The following is a 16998-nucleotide window of genomic DNA, read 5'->3' as shown; positions in this document are numbered from 1 at the left end:
TGAATTTCCAACCAGTGAAAATTCTGGAGGGACTTTGGATAGTGGGGCACAGCCAGAAAAGGGCAGCTTTTCTATATAGGTGCAGTTATCTTGAAAGTTCAGGGCTAATCATGTGCTGCCAATGCTAGAGTAAGTGACCTAGTAATTGTGGTTCATCCCATCTACGATAAGGCAATTATTGTCCTCTTGGAACATAAAATTCAGCAAGTGGAACGAAGTAATTTATCTGTTGAATCCTTTTAATAGTTAGAAATGAAAAATGAAGTAAATAAATCACTTAATAACAAGAGAAATGCTAATTCGAGTCGCTGAAAATGACTTTGGCGAGACTCTAGCTTAAGCGTGAGTCGTGACATTACAACATGCTCATTCTTTTGCTTCCAGGAGTGTGTTTCTCTTCCAGAAAGAAGAAGAAGAAGAAAAAAGATAGAAAGAAAATCGTAAACATGCATATATAAAATACGAAGAAGAAAAATAGAAGAACGAATATGGAAGTCGGCAGCTTAACGTAAAGAATTGGCAACAAGTTAAATTGAAAGAAAGGGTCAATGGCTGCCCTGCTGCCAGACTTCTTGGCCTTCTCGACAGTTATTCACAACACGTTGTCCAAACTTTTGGTCATGCTTCAGATTCAGAACAACGACACATTCCATTTCTTTTTTCTTTCACAAAATTGTAAACAAATATAATTTGAAGCAACAAAGAAAAGGGAGACAACTCAAAGAGCTGCCCCAGCACACATGCATGGACGGTCAAGAATACCCTACATATATCAACGATTAAAAAAATATATATACGCATCAACAGTAAAAAAAATGTTCTACAAACATCAACAGTAAAAAAAATGTTCCACACGCATCAAGAATCATGTGACCTAGCATTATTCTTCCTCAAAACTTACTGTAAACGTCTATTCTCTCCTACAATGATCACAACGTCGGTGACTTAGACAACTGAGTGATGAAAAGAAAGATGAAGATCAAATGCGCGTAGGTGATTGGATAACGCAACAAGAACGGAAAAGAAAGGTTTGTCTTTGAGATACATTTCTGATCCTCTTATATTATCATAGTTAGATTTCAAGTTTTTGTTTTTGAAATAATTGTTATTTGCATTTAAAAATTGCATCCTACACTCCTCCTTCCTCAGCAAGAAATCATATTTATAGTGCACATTTCATTTTCCTTTTAAATATTTACTACATTTGTATTAGTACATTATTGAAACTTGATTATTTTCTCCGGAAATAAAAATTATTAGCCTAAGTAATAGTTAGTTTAGGTGCAGCTCCCCGCCCGAGTACTCCTATATCGTGGATCGACTTTAAGGTCTTATCCTCTTTTTCTCTTCGATTTTTGGCTTCGATGGAGGGATCGGAGTCTGGTCATATCGACTTGGGTTTTTTTTCAAATTTAAATTGGTCAATTGAGCACATCGTATCTTTGGTTCTTTCAAATTAATTTCAATCTGCTTATAATTTGTTAGTTCCTATAGAAGAAAAGACTAAGAAAATAAGAATAAAAGTATTTATATTCTCTAATTGGTGTTGATTTTATATAGGTTTCATTCAGATCTCACTTATAGAATAGTTTTGGAATAAAGATGATTTTCATTTATAGTCACCAAAAGCGTTTGAATTTTCTTTGTACAAGAAAAAGAAAAAAAAATTTATGAAATAAAATTAGCATGTTACCGTTGTAGTGTAATTTAGTGGATAAAACAATGATTAGCCAACATCTCACATCTGTTTTGTGTTGCAAATATTCCATTAGGACACAAACAACATACTGGGTACAAGTGGGAGTTTTAAAAAATAATAATAATACGAGATTAAATTTTTTTTTTTAATAGAGTTAAAAAAAAAAAAAAAAAACCAAAAGGAAAGAGGCAGGAAACATAGTCATTCCCTTGACGGCTTTGAGACGAAACGTTCTGAAGAAAAATTTCACCTTTTCGACATGTTCCGGTCAATACCGCTAATGTTTTGTATACAAATTTAACAGCTGACATTTCTTAAGCACATTGGGTGGATCTGGTTAGAATCGAAGACACATTAAAAGGTTTCACACGAGGAGCCTTTTGATTTTTCGCATTCTCATTTGCCATTTGGAAATTTCACGGCTTGCTTGAGCTCCATACGAGCTCTCTTTGGTTGGTTTCTTTGTGGTGTTGCAGGTGATTTGGTTGGCAGCTTTGGGGAAGAAAACTTCTGGGTTTTCTTCAATTCTTTCTGTTGTATTCAGAGTTCAACTTCTCATCAGAAAAACTTCCGTGGGTATGTGAAGATTTTCTTATATATGGTGGAAATTGGGATATAATAGGTGTTTTCTTAAGGAAATTGAATTGGGTTGGTGCCAAATCGTGAAAGTTGGAAGCTTTTGTGTGGTTTTGCGTGATGAAGCTGTTCTAGGGTTTTGGTTATGAGAGGTTTAGGCATTGATGAAATGAGAAGGATATTAAACGTTTGGAATGACAATTCAACAACAAATAGGTCTTATGAGGACAAGCTGTTTCATTGTTTTGGTTATTCTGCTATGTGCTTCAACATCAATAAGCTCAGAGGAGAGGAAAATCACAGAGGAAGTGTTTCTCAGTCAACTTGTTGATCCAGCAACTGGAAAGATTGATGGGGACATGGTAAGAGACTATATAACATCTTTTTGTTTCAGTAAGATACCTTATCATATGAGTGTTATATCTTATATGATAAATTTGTTCATATTAATGTTATTCGTTTTAAATTTGTATCAAAACCATATCTTATATAGGGATTTCTGTAGTACGCCTCTCTGCTCTTATTTCAATAGCATCATGTCATATATCTGGACCGAACAGTAGATCCGAAAATTAGATAAATAATCTAAAGCTTTTTAGTTCGTGAAAGTATGTTTGGAGCTTATGAAGTATTCTTGTACTGAAATAGATTTTGATTTTGTTAATTTTACTAAAATGTTTGTGCACAACTTATTTGAAAACCAGAAGTAGTATTTGACAAAGTGATATCTTGATAAGTCTAACAAAGTTGTATATCTATTGAAGATAAAAAAGGCCAAAACAGAATTGAAAAAAATTATATGAGAAATGATATTTTGATGTATTTGAGCTTTCACTTTTCACCAATGAAGTTTCTTATTCTTCATCAACTCTGTTATATGCTTGTTTTTGCAAAAGTAGACATTAAAATTTGTAAATTCTGTGGGCTGTAGGCACAGCTGTTATGGATAAGTTGCCAGGTGGATTTGGTCCATTTGACAGAAGCTATTGAACATCTTCACTTATGGTTAGAAGAGGAAACATCTGGTGGCACAGATGAAATTAGTTCAAAAAGACAGTCATCGGGAAAAGAAAGATTTCAGAAGCTTATTAGTGTCCTGCATCCTGAGGTGAAACAAACTCTTTCAGATTGTTTAAGAAGGCATGGTCTCCTATCCCGTGTCTCTGGAGAAGAGGGTGCCTCGAAGATATGGTATACCAAGTATATTGAGTCCCTATTTCCCAGACTTTATGTTCCAAGAAGGAATTTGGGCAGTGAATCGCTTCAGAGCTCTGCTGAGGTAGCTTCTCCAGCCCCTGCAGCAGGATCTGCTCAACTCAGTCCAGTACCATCCGCTGCTCCAACACCTTCCACTTCTCACACTCCTAGGTCTAGGCGCCCTGCTGCAGCATTTTTTCCTTCCGTTTCCAAAAATTCGACCGTGCAAGCTTCAGAGCCAGATGCCGGTTTAAATGTACAGGAAGATAAAGGACGAGATGATCGTAAAAAAATTGTCATTGCTGTTGTTGTTACTGCATCAGTGACTCTTGTTGTTGCAGCAGTTTTCTTTTTATGCTGTACTAAAATCTGTAGGACTGGGAAAAAAGATGGACAAAATGATGAGAGGCCCCTCCTTAGCCTTAGTTTAACTGATTCTAGTGGTATAATTCTCTAATATCTTGTTTCTGTTATCTTTAGTTGTTTGAACCATTTCAATTCTATATATCTCTGAAAGTTTTAATGTTTCAGGTTCTTCGTACAAGTCTTACGTTTTGGGAAATTCAATGAAAGAAGTGAAGCTTGACCATCAATCGTTGGGTAATAACTCAAGTAATCACAGAAAGGCCTAATTTTTAAATAGTAATTTTCACATTGAGTCTGATGTTTTAAATACTTCACTACATTAAACTGCAGAATCAGGATCCACTGGAGGTGCTTCCAAATTTGATACATCCAGCAACATCAATGGACTGGTACCACCTCCTCCTGGAAGGCCTCCTACTGGACTGCCTACTCTAAAGGCCCCTCCTGGCAGAGCAAATCCTCTCCCTCCTGAACCACCTTCTTCTTTTAAGCCTCCTCCCAGCAGGAATGGTCCTCCTCCTCCTCCGCCTCCTGTGCCACCTTCCACTTTGAAAGTGCCACCTTCCACTTTGAAACCCTCGGGCAGTGCAGGCCCTCCCCCACCACCTCCACCACCTCCTGGCCCTCCCCCCCCACCCCCTCCAAAGATTGGTGTTCCTCCTCCTCGGCCACCTCAATCGATGCCTTTTGGTTCAAAGGTAGCTCGACCTCCACCTCTTGCACCAAAACGTCCATCAAATGCTGCTTCTGGTGAGGTAGGTGGATCTGATGCTGAAGGTGATGCTCCTAAAACCAAGCTGAAGCCATTTTTTTGGGATAAGGTTCTAGCAAACCCTGATCATTCAATGGTTTGGCATCAGATTAAATCAGGATCTTTCCAGTAAGTTGCAGTTTTCTTCCTTTTCTTCTTTGTGATCCATGAATCATTAGATATTACAAGCCTCTGAATAGTAATACAATGATGATTCTTATACAGGTTTGATGAAAATATGATTGAAACTCTGTTTGGGTATAATGCTGCTGAGAAAAACAAAAATGAACGCAAGAAAGAATCTACATTCCAAGATCCTTCGCCCCATTTAATTCAAATTATTAATCCCAAAAAGGCACAAAATCTATCAATTCTTTTGCGGGCACTGAATGTCACCGTAGAAGAAGTCTGTGATGCAATTCGTGAAGGTAACTTATCTCCTTCTTTCTATCCATGGCATTGAAAAGAGCAAGTATTTTTCCTTTCCTCTTTTTTCAGTGTGTCAAAATGGAAATGTATTAGAAAAAGGGATATATGGTGTACTTTCTTTATTTTTCTAGAAGAAACTTGCATTTAGTCCTTTTATGAAGTTTGAGGACTTAGAGAAGCTCAAGTGGTAGATGCACCTAGTGCTTGTGCTTAGGATTTTTATAACCAATGTCCCCACCAACAATCAAATTGGACTCTGAACTGTCAATTGCATCAATATGCCTGTCAAACTCAGGTACTGTGCATCAATGTATCCCCTGATGTCTGATCCATTAGTTTTTCTGTTGAAAGTGGCATGCTTTCAAGAGTAGAATGGTGCATTAGACCATAAATTATAGATTAAAAAGCATTTTCTCTCTCCTCCTTTGTCACCCTTTTTCTCTCTTCTCTTTCTCCTTCCGTGCTCACACACAATCAACAAGTATTCTAATATACTAAACGCAACAATAAAACTGAATGAAGTTAATAACGTTATCAAAATACTGCAGAAACTAGATAAACCACCAAACCACTAAAACTCAAAAGTACTGTGTTGAGACCCATAAGTGAAAAATACCCCTAAAATTTAGTCATCTGCTTTCCATGTGATCAATTTGGACAGAAGCTGAAGGATCAGATGTGAGGGCCTCATTGGTGCATGGTACCAAAGTTTGAGGGTCGCATTGATGCAATTGAAAGTTCAGGGACCACTTTGATTATGGGGAAATATTTCAGGGGTATTGGTGATTTTAAAATCAAGCTTTGTAATTGTTCTAAACTTTAATTAAACTCTGTGTTTCTCAGAAAACCTAGTAATTACTTTGGAACTTTTTCTGAAAATTCTCAAGCGAACATCTTGTCTAAGTAATAGAATAACGTATAAAGAAAGCTAAAATAAAAGATGATCCAGTGCATGTGTTTTTTTTCCTTGCATGAGAAGCATATTGTAATCTTTCTTAGTTGAATCAGGAAATGAGCTTCCCTCTGAATTCCTACAAACTTTGCTGAAGATGGCACCAACACAAGAAGAAGAACTAAAGCTTAGACTGTTCAATGGTCAACTTTCTCAACTTGGGCCTGCTGAGCGGTTCCTAAAAGCCTTGATTGAGATTCCATTTGCTTTTAAGCGATTGGAAGCATTACTTTTTATGTGCACTCTTCAGGAGGAGGTCACCACCCTGAAAGAGTCCTTCGCAACCTTAGAGGTAAAGACTAAGTTTCTGAATTGCATGCCATATATGATTTTGAGTCTCATACTCTTCTACCCAGTTTTTTGGGTATCTCAGGTTAACTTCTATTAGTTCAGCAAGTATGGTAAAGACCAATGTAGTGACCTGAATTATGCTTATACAGCTATTATAAACATATAACTTGGTGCATATATATGCTAAGCTAGCATCCAATGCTGATATCCTACGCAAGACAGTGCTTTTCAGCTGTGTAAATCATCATCAGATGATGAACCGATAAAGAGCCAAATGCCAATGGACAAAGGGAAAATGTACAGTTGAAATAGCATGAATAGAGTTTGATGCAACAAGGAAAAAATGATGCCATGATGTACAATATGGGGAGTGGTTGCCACTATCCACCTATGTTAAGAACTTCCCAGAGTGGCAGCTCATGGTCAGTTTCATTTCTGGCGGCATTTGGACTCCAATTCTTGCATTTTCATCTGTCTACAAGCCTTTAATGATAAATGTCCCATGACTTCTACTCCAACTCTTAGCTGGAATAGTTTAAGAGATTGAAAATTTCGACAAATATTTTGTTCATTATGCTTAGTTTTCAAGTTTTCATCACTTTTTGCAATGACTAGTTTCTTCAAATTTCAATTTTCTAATATTGCTACTGAGATTCACATGTGGAAGCAGAGGATAATAGCATAACAAAACTCTCTATTAGATACCTTAAGCTTAGTCTTATCAGGAAAGATGAAGGCTTGTCTGGCCTAGACCATACTGTCCTGTATGGGCCATGAAATATGGTACCTATCTGCATATAGGGGAGACTCATGGAGATAATGTGTCATGAAGAAATATACGAATATACTTGTACAGCATATATAAAAATGTCTGCCAGTTTTCATTCAAATGGCACAGCTTCATGTTGTTGTAACCTATCATTTTGTTTCTGTGCATGACGTTGTCTGCCGGTAACTTCTGGTCCGTATCTTGAAACCTTGCACTCTAGAATATCTAAATCATATCCATGTCTATGGCAGGTTGCTTGTAAGGAACTAAGAAGCAGCCGGCTTTTCCTCAAGCTTTTAGAAGCTGTTCTTAAAACTGGCAATCGCATGAATGATGGAACATTTCGTGGTCGTGCACAAGCATTCAAACTTGACACGCTCTTGAAATTATCTGATGTAAAAGGAATAGATGGCAAGACAACCCTTTTGCACTTTGTTGTTCAGGAAATAATCCGCTCTGAGGGTGTCAGAGCTGCTCGTGCAGCAAAAGAGAGCAGGAGTTTCTCTAGCATCAAATCAGATGATCTCCTTGAGGAAACTTCGCAGGAAACCGAAGAGCACTTTCGCAGTCTTGGTCTTCAGAAAGTTTCAGGTTTAAGCAATGAACTTGAGAATGTCAAAAAAGCATCCGTTTTGGATGCTGAAAACTTAACAGGAACTGTTACTAAACTTGGTCATGCACTCGTAAAAACCAGAGACTTCCTGAACTCAGACATGAAAAATTCAGGGGAAGATAGTGAGTTCCATGAAACACTGAAGAGTTTTGTGCAGAATGCTGAGGTTGATATCACAGGTCTCCTCGAGGAAGAAAAGAGAATCATGGCTCTGGTGAAGAACACTGGTGACTACTTCCATGGGAACGCAGGGAAGGATGAGGGTTTAAGATTGTTTGTTATTGTTCGGGATTTTTTACTAATCATAGATAAGGCATGCAAAGAGATAAGATTGGCACCAAAAAAGTCAACAAATGTTCAAAAAAAGGAAGCACCTTCCTCTGATCCCCGTCAGCCTCCTACAACACCATCTGCCTCCAATCTTCGCCAGCCTCCTTCTCCTGATCTCCATAAGCGGCTTTTCCCGGCAATCCAAGATCGGCGAATGGATAATTCTAGCTCAGATGATGAAAGTTAATAGATTTCATTTCGAGAAGGTATTGAAATTTCTAAACCTGGTTGAAGAAAGAATCACTCATGTGTTGTATATACTTGTGTAGATCATATATCAATATGTGATAGTCGTAGATATTGCTAATGAACTTTGGGCCTAGTGTTACCTCGCCCCCCTTCCCCTTTAAAACAAGGGTAGGGTGATGTCAGAGGTTCAATCCATGCGGGTGCGTGTGTAATTTACTTAGAACAAAGAAAGTCAAGGATATTTTGATTTAGTATTTAAGAAATTTTTCTCTTGGCATTTACTCAGGTGGCCGTTACAGAATCTCATTTACTCAGTTGCTCGGTTCCTTTCTAGATGTCTTCTGTGGCCACTGATTTCACAGAAGGATTAGTGAAAAAGGAGTTGGAGTTGGAGTTGGCCTATGCCCTCTCTTCAAGGTGGAATTTCACTAGATAAAACCTACGGTCACTTTTGAAGGTACCTCTGATGATGTTTCACCTCCGTTCATGGCTGGCCGTGTGCATCAATGTCTCCCCGCTAATCAGGCAGACGACATGATTAGTGTGTACAACGCCAATACCATACAGAATTTTGCCTGCGCGTCCTATGCAAAAGGCGAACATTTCCTTGAGTGGTGGAGTGCCTTCATTGTTATTTGGTGTCCTGTTGAGAATGAAATTATTAGAAAACAATACTATTGCCTTAAAAAACCACAACATGCGCAGGAGCTATTTAGATATAGTGATTCTTTTTTTTCTTTCCACCTATGATTCTTTGTTATATTTTTGTTCATAATTTTGACTTTTTTGGAGTAAAGAGGTGTAGCAAGGTAGTTTGAGATCTATATTGTTCATCTTATTGCCAGGAATGAAATTTATGATTTGTGATTATAATCCTATTTTAGCCAGTGGCGGATCCAGGATATTTCCTTCCAGGGGTCAATGTCTAAAGGTGAAAAAAATTTATACAAAATATACTCATAAAAATGAAACGATAATATTAGAATTCATAATTCATAGAAAAAAACCACATTACAATTGTCCACGACGAGTTTTCATATTCTGAAAACGTAGCATTATAGTTTCATTATCAATACAAGCAAACACATCTTTCTCAATATAAACAAGTAAACTATCACTCAACCATTGATCTCCCATTCGGTTGCGAAGTGGACCTTTCACAATATTCATAGCAGAAAATGCTCTCTCCACAGAAGCAGTTGCAACCGGTAAAGTTAAGGCTAATCTGAGAAGCAAATAAACATAATTATATGTTCTATGCAACCCTTTCTCCACCATTTTTCTTGCAAGGCTACCAATCCCTTTCAATTGAGAAAAATCAGTCATCGTACGCATATGAGTAATATAAATCTCAAGTTGATCTTCAAGTGCCAAGAGATCTCGGGAATTAAAATCTTGAGGATAAAATTCAGCAAAACGAAGTAGCTTTTGTTTGTCAAAAGCTATGAATGAATCATCTGGACTCAAACATGTCAAACAAAGAAGTAACTCAGTATTTACCTCACTAAAGCGACGATTTAATTCCGCAAGTTGCCATTCAATGATTTGAATAAAGATGTCCACACGATAATGATGGAGGTGTGTTATTATAGGAGCTCTCCGATGTGATCTCCATTGAGCTACGTATGCATCATCCATGTTTGGAACCAAGATATCATGTTTGGCACAAAAGGAAGATACTTGATCAAGCAAGGCTTCAAATGCATTCTCTCTCATGTGTTGTAGTTGGTCCTTGCAAACTTTGACTAAAGTCATTGCATTCTCAATATCTTGGTCTTTCCTCTGTAATGCTTGTGACAAGTCATTTGTGGCTCCCAATATAGATCTCATGAAAAATAGGTGAAATACAAACTCAAAAGATTGTATTTCTCGCAATGACCTATTTGCTTCACCTAGATTATCAGTGGAGCCATCCTCAATAATAAATTTGAGCACTTTCACCACAGATTTAAACATGGAAATGATACTAAGTAATGTACCATAATGTGAGTTCCAACGTGTATCACCGGGACGCTTGAGACAAGTTCCTTGATTTAAGCCTCGCCCTGTTGGAAAGTATCTTTTTCTAGAGCTTCCGTAACATCCTTTTGTAGTTGATCTCTAAGAATGTCACGACGCTTGCACGATGCTCCAACAATATTAACCAAGCTATTGCAAGATGTGAAGAAAGTGGCAATATCAGCATTTCCCTTTGCCACGGCCACAAGAGCTAATTGAAGTTGATGTGCAAAACAATGAATATAATAGGCACAAGGATTTTCTCTCAAAATCTGTGTTTTAAGACCATTGAACTCACCCTTCATATTACTAGCTCCATCATATCCTTGTCCTCTTAGCATGGAAATGCTCAATTCCTCTCTTGCAAACAATATGTCAATAGCCTCCTTGAGTGAGTTTGATGTAGTATCCCTAACATGTTGAATGCCCACAAACCTCTCAATTACATCCCCACTTTTGTCCACATAACGAAACACCACCGCCATCTGTTCTTTTACTGACACATCACGTGATTCATCAACTAATAAAGAGAAGAATGCACCATCCATATCCTTGATGATTTTCTTAATAGTTTCAGTGGCACAAGCATTCACAAGATCTTTTTGAATTGTTGGAGCTATTAACTTGAGATTCCCGGGAGCATTTTCTAACACAATGGCCTTCACTTTCTCATCATGATCAGCAAGAAACTGTAAGAGCTCTAAATAATTCCCCTTGTTGCTTGAAGTGTCACTCTCATCATGCCCACGAAAAGGAAGACATTGCCTCAATAAAAATCTCACACAATCAAGAGAAGCTGTCAAGCAAATACGATAATCAATACGAGCTTGCTCTGATTGCTTTATCAAAGCTGTTCGGATGTGTTGCTTTTGATTCATAAGATCCACACAATACTGTCTAGATTGATTATGAACACTTCCAACAGGTCCAACATGTTGCCTAATTTTATCTTTCTTCTTCCAATTCCTAAAACCCATCTCAGTGAAGGCGTCGCTACACCCTTGACCAATTCTGAAATTGGATTTGAAGAGATAACAATAAAGGCAAAATGCAGCATCTTTACTAATACTGTACTCCAACCAGTCAAACTCATCAAACCACTTGACATTAAAGCGTCGATCATACCCTGAAAGATCAGTTTGTGGAAATGTGTGATCCTTGGGCTGACATGGACCCTTTTGTAGATATGCTCTTCGAACTTCGTCTCTAATGTTAGGATCATAATCCAACATTTGAGGTCGAAGTCCAGGGTCTGCAATAAGATTAGCTAAGATATCTTGCAACTCACTTTCTTTTGAACTATCCACATCTCTAGAAATATCCACATCTTTAGAAATATCAACATCTCTCGAACTCGAACTACCCACATTATCCGAACTAGAAGTAGTTGATGCGAACCTTCTCTTAAAGTATCGTTCCATAACTGTATTGGTAGAAATAACCAATCAAACATCAACAATATTAAAAAGCCATAACTTATGCAAACTAACCAAAATAAAATCCAACAACTAATCAAATTTACCAATTATTATCTAACATAAAACACTAATTTATTCAAACAAACTAACCAAAACTAGAAGCCCTTAATTTATTCAAACTAACCAAGAGATATAATCTTACATAAAAGTAAAATCCTAATTTATTCAAACTAACTAACCAAAATCAAAACCCCTAATTAATTGAAACTAACCAAGATAATCATATAATCTAACATAAAAATAAAACGATAATTTATTCAAACTAACTAGCCAAAACCTCTAATTTATTCAAACTAACATAAAAGCCCTAGTTAATTCAAACTAACAAACTAAAATAAAATCTCAACAACAAACAACAACAACAACTAATCAAGAAAAACACTAACATATAAGAATCTTTACTAATTAATTAAAGCATAAAGAAAATAGGATAACATACTTTCAAACTAACTAACCAAAATCAAAACCCCTAATTAATTGAAACTAACCAAGATAATCATATAATCTAACATAAAAATAAAACCCTAATTTATTCAAACTAACTAACCAAAACCAAAACCTCTAATTTATTCAAACTAACATAAAAGCCCTAGTTTATTCAAACTAACAAAGTAAAATAAAATCTCAACAACAAAAAACAATAACTAATCAAAAAACACTAACATATAAGAATCTTTACTAATTAATTAAAGCATAAAGAAAATAGGATAACATACTCTCAAATTTGAGGGATAAATCCACCTTTGAAATCAAATTGAATTTTGGAGGCACTTATTCAATTTTCTGCTGCCCAGTGCCCACCGCCGACGCCACTTTACTGCCTCCACCGACTGATTTGTGAGGGGGTAGGGAAAGCCACCATTGAATTGGATTGGAGGTTGGTTGTTTTAGTTGGGGTTGGAATTTAGGTTAGAGAATTTGATATTGAGAAGAAGAAATGGGTTTGAAACTGATGGGTTTTCGGGTAGCACAGCAGCTGTGTTGCTGTTTTGTTTTTTGTTTTTAAACCTGTGCCAAAACGACGTCGTTTTGGCCAGGTGTTATTAAAAAAAAAAAGTGTAAGTGAAACGACGTCGTTTTGAAGAATAGCGCGCAAAAAAAAAAAAACTTAAGTGCAACGACGTCGTTTCGACGTCGAGGGCGCAAAAAAAAAAAAAAAAAAACCACTTAAATGAAACGACGTCGTTTTGACGTCGACCAAACAAAAAAAAACGATGCGCGCAAGCTCTCCACAGCTGCGCAGCAGCACAGCAGTTTGCCCCATTGGGGCATTTCATCGAGCACCTTGCGAGGGTCAATTTGGGCGGCTCTAATGGAGGATTTCAGAGGTTGCAGGGGTCAATTGACCACCCTTGCTCCTCTGTGGATCCGCCCCTGATTTTAGCTAACATGGTTTAAAACATTATCTATTTTGAATTCAACATTTTAAATTGGCAATTACTTTTTAGCTACTCCAACCACTTTTCGATTGAAATAAGATGCTGAATAGTTTGGTCATTGGGAGATAGTTTCTCTCTCAACATCAACTGTAGAGATTGAGCTAAGATTGGAGCAAGAAGCCCAGTATAGCCGTGCGGCTATACAACTTCTTTTGAAAAAAAAGAAGGAAAAAACCCAGTATCGCTGGGCGGCTATACTATTTCTTTAAAAAAAATTAAGAAAAACCTCGTATAGCAGGGTGGCTATACTTTTTTTTTTTTTTTGTGGGTAAAAAAATTATAGTATAGCCGATGGGCTATATGATTCAAATTCATTATATGTCAATGGTATAGCCGCACACCTACACTACTTAATAAAAACAAATATGAAAAAAAGACCCCCTAGTTGCATTAGTTTATACTTTGTAGATATTAATTTGATATAACCGTGCGGCTATACGAATAAAATACATACATATTTTTTTGGATAAAATTTTGGCAAATTACAACCTAAAAGTTCTGCCACTATATAATATTTTAATATATATTATTTGTATTCAATAATATGTGATAATTATGTGTATAATACATGAATTTTGAAAAAAAAAGTGTATTAAACAAAAAAAATATGTACGTACATGTTCAATACGAGTATTGAACGTTCGCTTTTTAAAAATGTATTTATAACATGCGGCTATACCATTGAAATCAACACAAATAGATAAAGCAAGGAAATAGAATTGGGACATTCCCCAAGTTAATCCACGGTCCACAACATTTTTTTTTTTTGCAATGCAATAAGTTACATTGTGTCTATTTTTCATTGATAAAGGGGTATTTCCATGGGTTTGCCTTGGTATCGTGTTCATACCGTTGTATTGAATGATCCCGGCCGTTTGTATTTATATAGTATAGCTGTGTGGCTATACTACATTTTTTTACAAAAGATAGTATAGCCACAAGCCTATACTAGTTTTTTTTTTAAATTTTTTTTAAAAACAAAATAGCTATACGCGATTTTGCCAATTTTTTCAAAAAGGCTATACTCTTTTTTCCTAATTTTTTTAAAACTGAAATAGTATAGCCCCCCGGCTATACCCTTTTTTCTACTTTTTAAAAAAAGAAATAATATACTCGGTCGCCTATATGAGGTTTTTCCAATTTTTTTATCAATTTTCTTTTAACAGAAATAGCATATCCGCGGCTATACTGGGGTTTTTCCAATTTTTTTTTAATAAAAAACTTTAGCCGCCTGGCTACACTCGTTTTATCTAATATTGTTTATAAAGAAATAGTATAGCCGTCCGGCTATACTCGTTTTTCTTCTTTTTTTTTAAAAAAGAAATAGTATAGCGGGCGGCTATACTCGGTTCCAATTTTTTCAAAAAGAAATAGTATAGCTGAATGGTTGTACTATTTTTTTCCTAATTTTTTTTTTAACAGAGTATAGTATTTTAACAATTGGAAAACCCCAGTGTAACCGTGTGGCTATACTATTTCTTTTTGAAAAATTAGAAAAAACGAGTATAGTCAGCCGGCTATACAATTTCATTTAAAAAATTAGATAAAACGAGTATAGCGGGGCTTTACTATTTTTTTTTGGTAAAAAAAGGGTAATATAACTGCCGGGCCATACTATTTAAATACATTATATGTCAATGGTATAGCCTCATGGCCATACTATTTAATAAAAATAAATATGAAAAAAGGACCCTCCTAGTTGCATTTGTTTATACTTTATAGATATTAATTTTGTATAACCGCGCGGTTATACGAATAAAATATGTATGTATTTTTGTGTGTGGAAAATTTTGGCAAATTACAACTTAAATTTTCAGCCACTATATAATATTTGAATATATATTATTTGTATTCAATAATATGTGATAATTATGTGTATAATACGTGAATTTTGTAAAAAATATGTGTATTAAACATGAAAAATACATACGTACATGTTCAATACGAGTATGGTACATTCGCTTTTTAAAAAACGTAAATTTTACTGAGTTCTTAAGACCTTTACAAAACACAGATGTATTATTGAAATACTAATTTGGTATAGCATTGCGGCTATACTATTTTTAGAAGAAAAAAAAAAGGAATTTTTTTATAAAAATTTTGAAACAAAAAAAACCAATGTATCCGTGTGGCTGTACTATTTCTTTTAAACAAAATTTTTAAAAAGAGTACGGCCGAGCGGCTATACTATTTCTGTTTTTAAAATTAAAAAACTGAGTGTAGCTGCGCGGCTATACGATTTCATTAAATAATTTTTTAAAAACGAGTATAGCCGCTCGGCTATACTATTTTTGTGTGTGTAAAAAAATGGTATGTCAATGTTGTAGCCGCGCGGCTATACTATATAATAAAAACAAATAGGAAAAATAAAAGGGAGATTTTATTGGCACCCCAAAATTGGTTCTTTGCACCCCACATTCTTTTTACACTCCATTGAATTTTAGTACAATTTAAAATCACTCACTACACTCCATTTTTTTCCTAAATTGCCCTCATGGACCCTATTCCTTAACTTACATGTGTAAATCTCATCCCATATCAAACCCCACCCTATCGAAAACTCCCTCCTCTTGTAGACACACCTCATCGCAACCCCTTGGCGTTTCAAACGCATCTCATCACACACCCCATCCGATATGCAACAGACTCCATCGCAAACCCCAACCCATTTGAAACAAAGCCATTGCACACCCCAACACAAATCGCCTCACCCCATTGCAACCAGGTGATCTACCTTCGTCGCAGCGACGCGATCTCACCCTCATCACAAACCCATATGACCTCAAAATCCTCCAAAAAGCCAAGGTTCGATTTCAATTTTGATTTCTATATTTATGTTTCTGAGTGTTGATTAAGCCAAAGTTTGATTTTAATTTTGAAAAGCTAAGGCTTGATTTCAATTTTGATTTCAACTTTGAAGATGTATGGTTCGAACCTGGTTTTACGAAAATAGATGTTACTTTCGATGTGTTACCACCGAAATCGTTACCTTGTTTCAGTGGTAGTCCACCAAAATTGTTTCCGTTTTTTAGTGGTTGTCCACTGAATGTGTTTCCGTTTTTCAGTGGTAGTCCACCAAATTTGTTTCAATTTTTCAGTGGTAGTTCACCAAATTTGTTTCCGTTTTTCAGTGGTAGTCTACTGAATTCGTTTCTTGTTTTAGTAAATTCGTTTCTTGTTTCAATGATCATTTACCGAATTCATTACTAAGTTTGTACTTAATATTGTTTTTTAGATATGAAGAGAACTCACAGAGGTACTACTAATGCTTCATCATCTCAACCTGATGGACAACATCCCACAGCCTCAACGAGGAGACATAGAGGGGCGAGGTTAGCCCCTCAAGAGGACCAGCCCCAGTATGGTCCCCTATACCACTTTGAGGATACTATAGAGATTAAAGATGTAGCTGGTACTCATGATAGTAATGCTGGGGTAGATGTCACGTTAATGATACTAAAAAGGATTTCAGACAAAAAAAAAAAATCAAAATAATTACCGAATGAGTTGTGAATTGATCACTATAGTCCATTACACATTCTGTTCCAACATAACACCTTCAGTAGGGGCGTCACCTTATTTTTGTTCCTTTAATGAGAGTAAGGTCAAAATAGCTTGCATTAAATTTGTGGTCGGCGATAAGTTACTGAAAAAATATATATATTTCGATTCATTGCCACTGAATTGTAGGTAAAAATTCGGTAATACACCACCGAACATTGTTCCATGTTACGATGGATCTCCACCGCATCTTAAATTAACAGCCAGCCAAACACACACCGAAATAGGTGCAATGTTTCGGTGGCATCCTACCGAATTTACCTATCGCGTTCGGTATTGGTGTGCTGAACGCAACTGCGACCATCATGAAATCTTGAACTTGAAAAATGCCAAAAAATAAACTCATACCTCATTCGAAGC

At 36.2% G+C, this 16998-nt stretch overlaps 3 protein-coding genes across 4 annotated transcripts; 1 reads left to right on the top strand and 2 right to left on the bottom strand.

Moving 5' to 3' along the window:
* On the top strand, window positions 1868-9035 carry LOC18778763 (formin-like protein 5). 2 transcript variants are annotated; one of them, XM_007213615.2, is made up of 8 exons: window positions 1868-2637; window positions 3207-3915; window positions 4004-4084; window positions 4169-4718; window positions 4815-5017; window positions 6027-6262; window positions 7282-8179; window positions 8449-9035. In XM_007213615.2, exons 1-7 carry the CDS (start codon window positions 2470-2472, stop codon window positions 8158-8160), a joined length of 2826 nt encoding a protein of 941 aa, XP_007213677.1. In that variant the 5' UTR covers window positions 1868-2469; the 3' UTR covers window positions 8161-8179; window positions 8449-9035. The 2 variants fall into 2 exon arrangements, with proteins under 2 accessions (XP_007213677.1, XP_020416771.1); XM_020561182.1 differs by having other exon boundaries at window positions 1870-2637; window positions 4004-4072.
* On the bottom strand, window positions 9174-10118 carry LOC109948631 (zinc finger MYM-type protein 1-like). The gene has a single exon (XM_020562293.1). It carries the CDS (start codon window positions 10116-10118, stop codon window positions 9174-9176), a length of 945 nt encoding a protein of 314 aa, XP_020417882.1.
* LOC109948630 (zinc finger MYM-type protein 1-like) lies at window positions 10196-11581 on the bottom strand. Its single transcript, XM_020562292.1, has one exon. It carries the CDS (start codon window positions 11579-11581, stop codon window positions 10196-10198), a length of 1386 nt encoding a protein of 461 aa, XP_020417881.1.

The sequence above is a fragment of the Prunus persica genome, chromosome G4, assembly GCF_000346465.2.
Source record: "Prunus persica cultivar Lovell chromosome G4, Prunus_persica_NCBIv2, whole genome shotgun sequence".
Lineage (NCBI taxonomy): Eukaryota > Viridiplantae > Streptophyta > Magnoliopsida > Rosales > Rosaceae > Prunus > Prunus persica.
The sequence above is the reverse complement of the archived record's forward strand: the minus strand, read 5'-3'. Positions and strand labels throughout refer to the sequence as shown.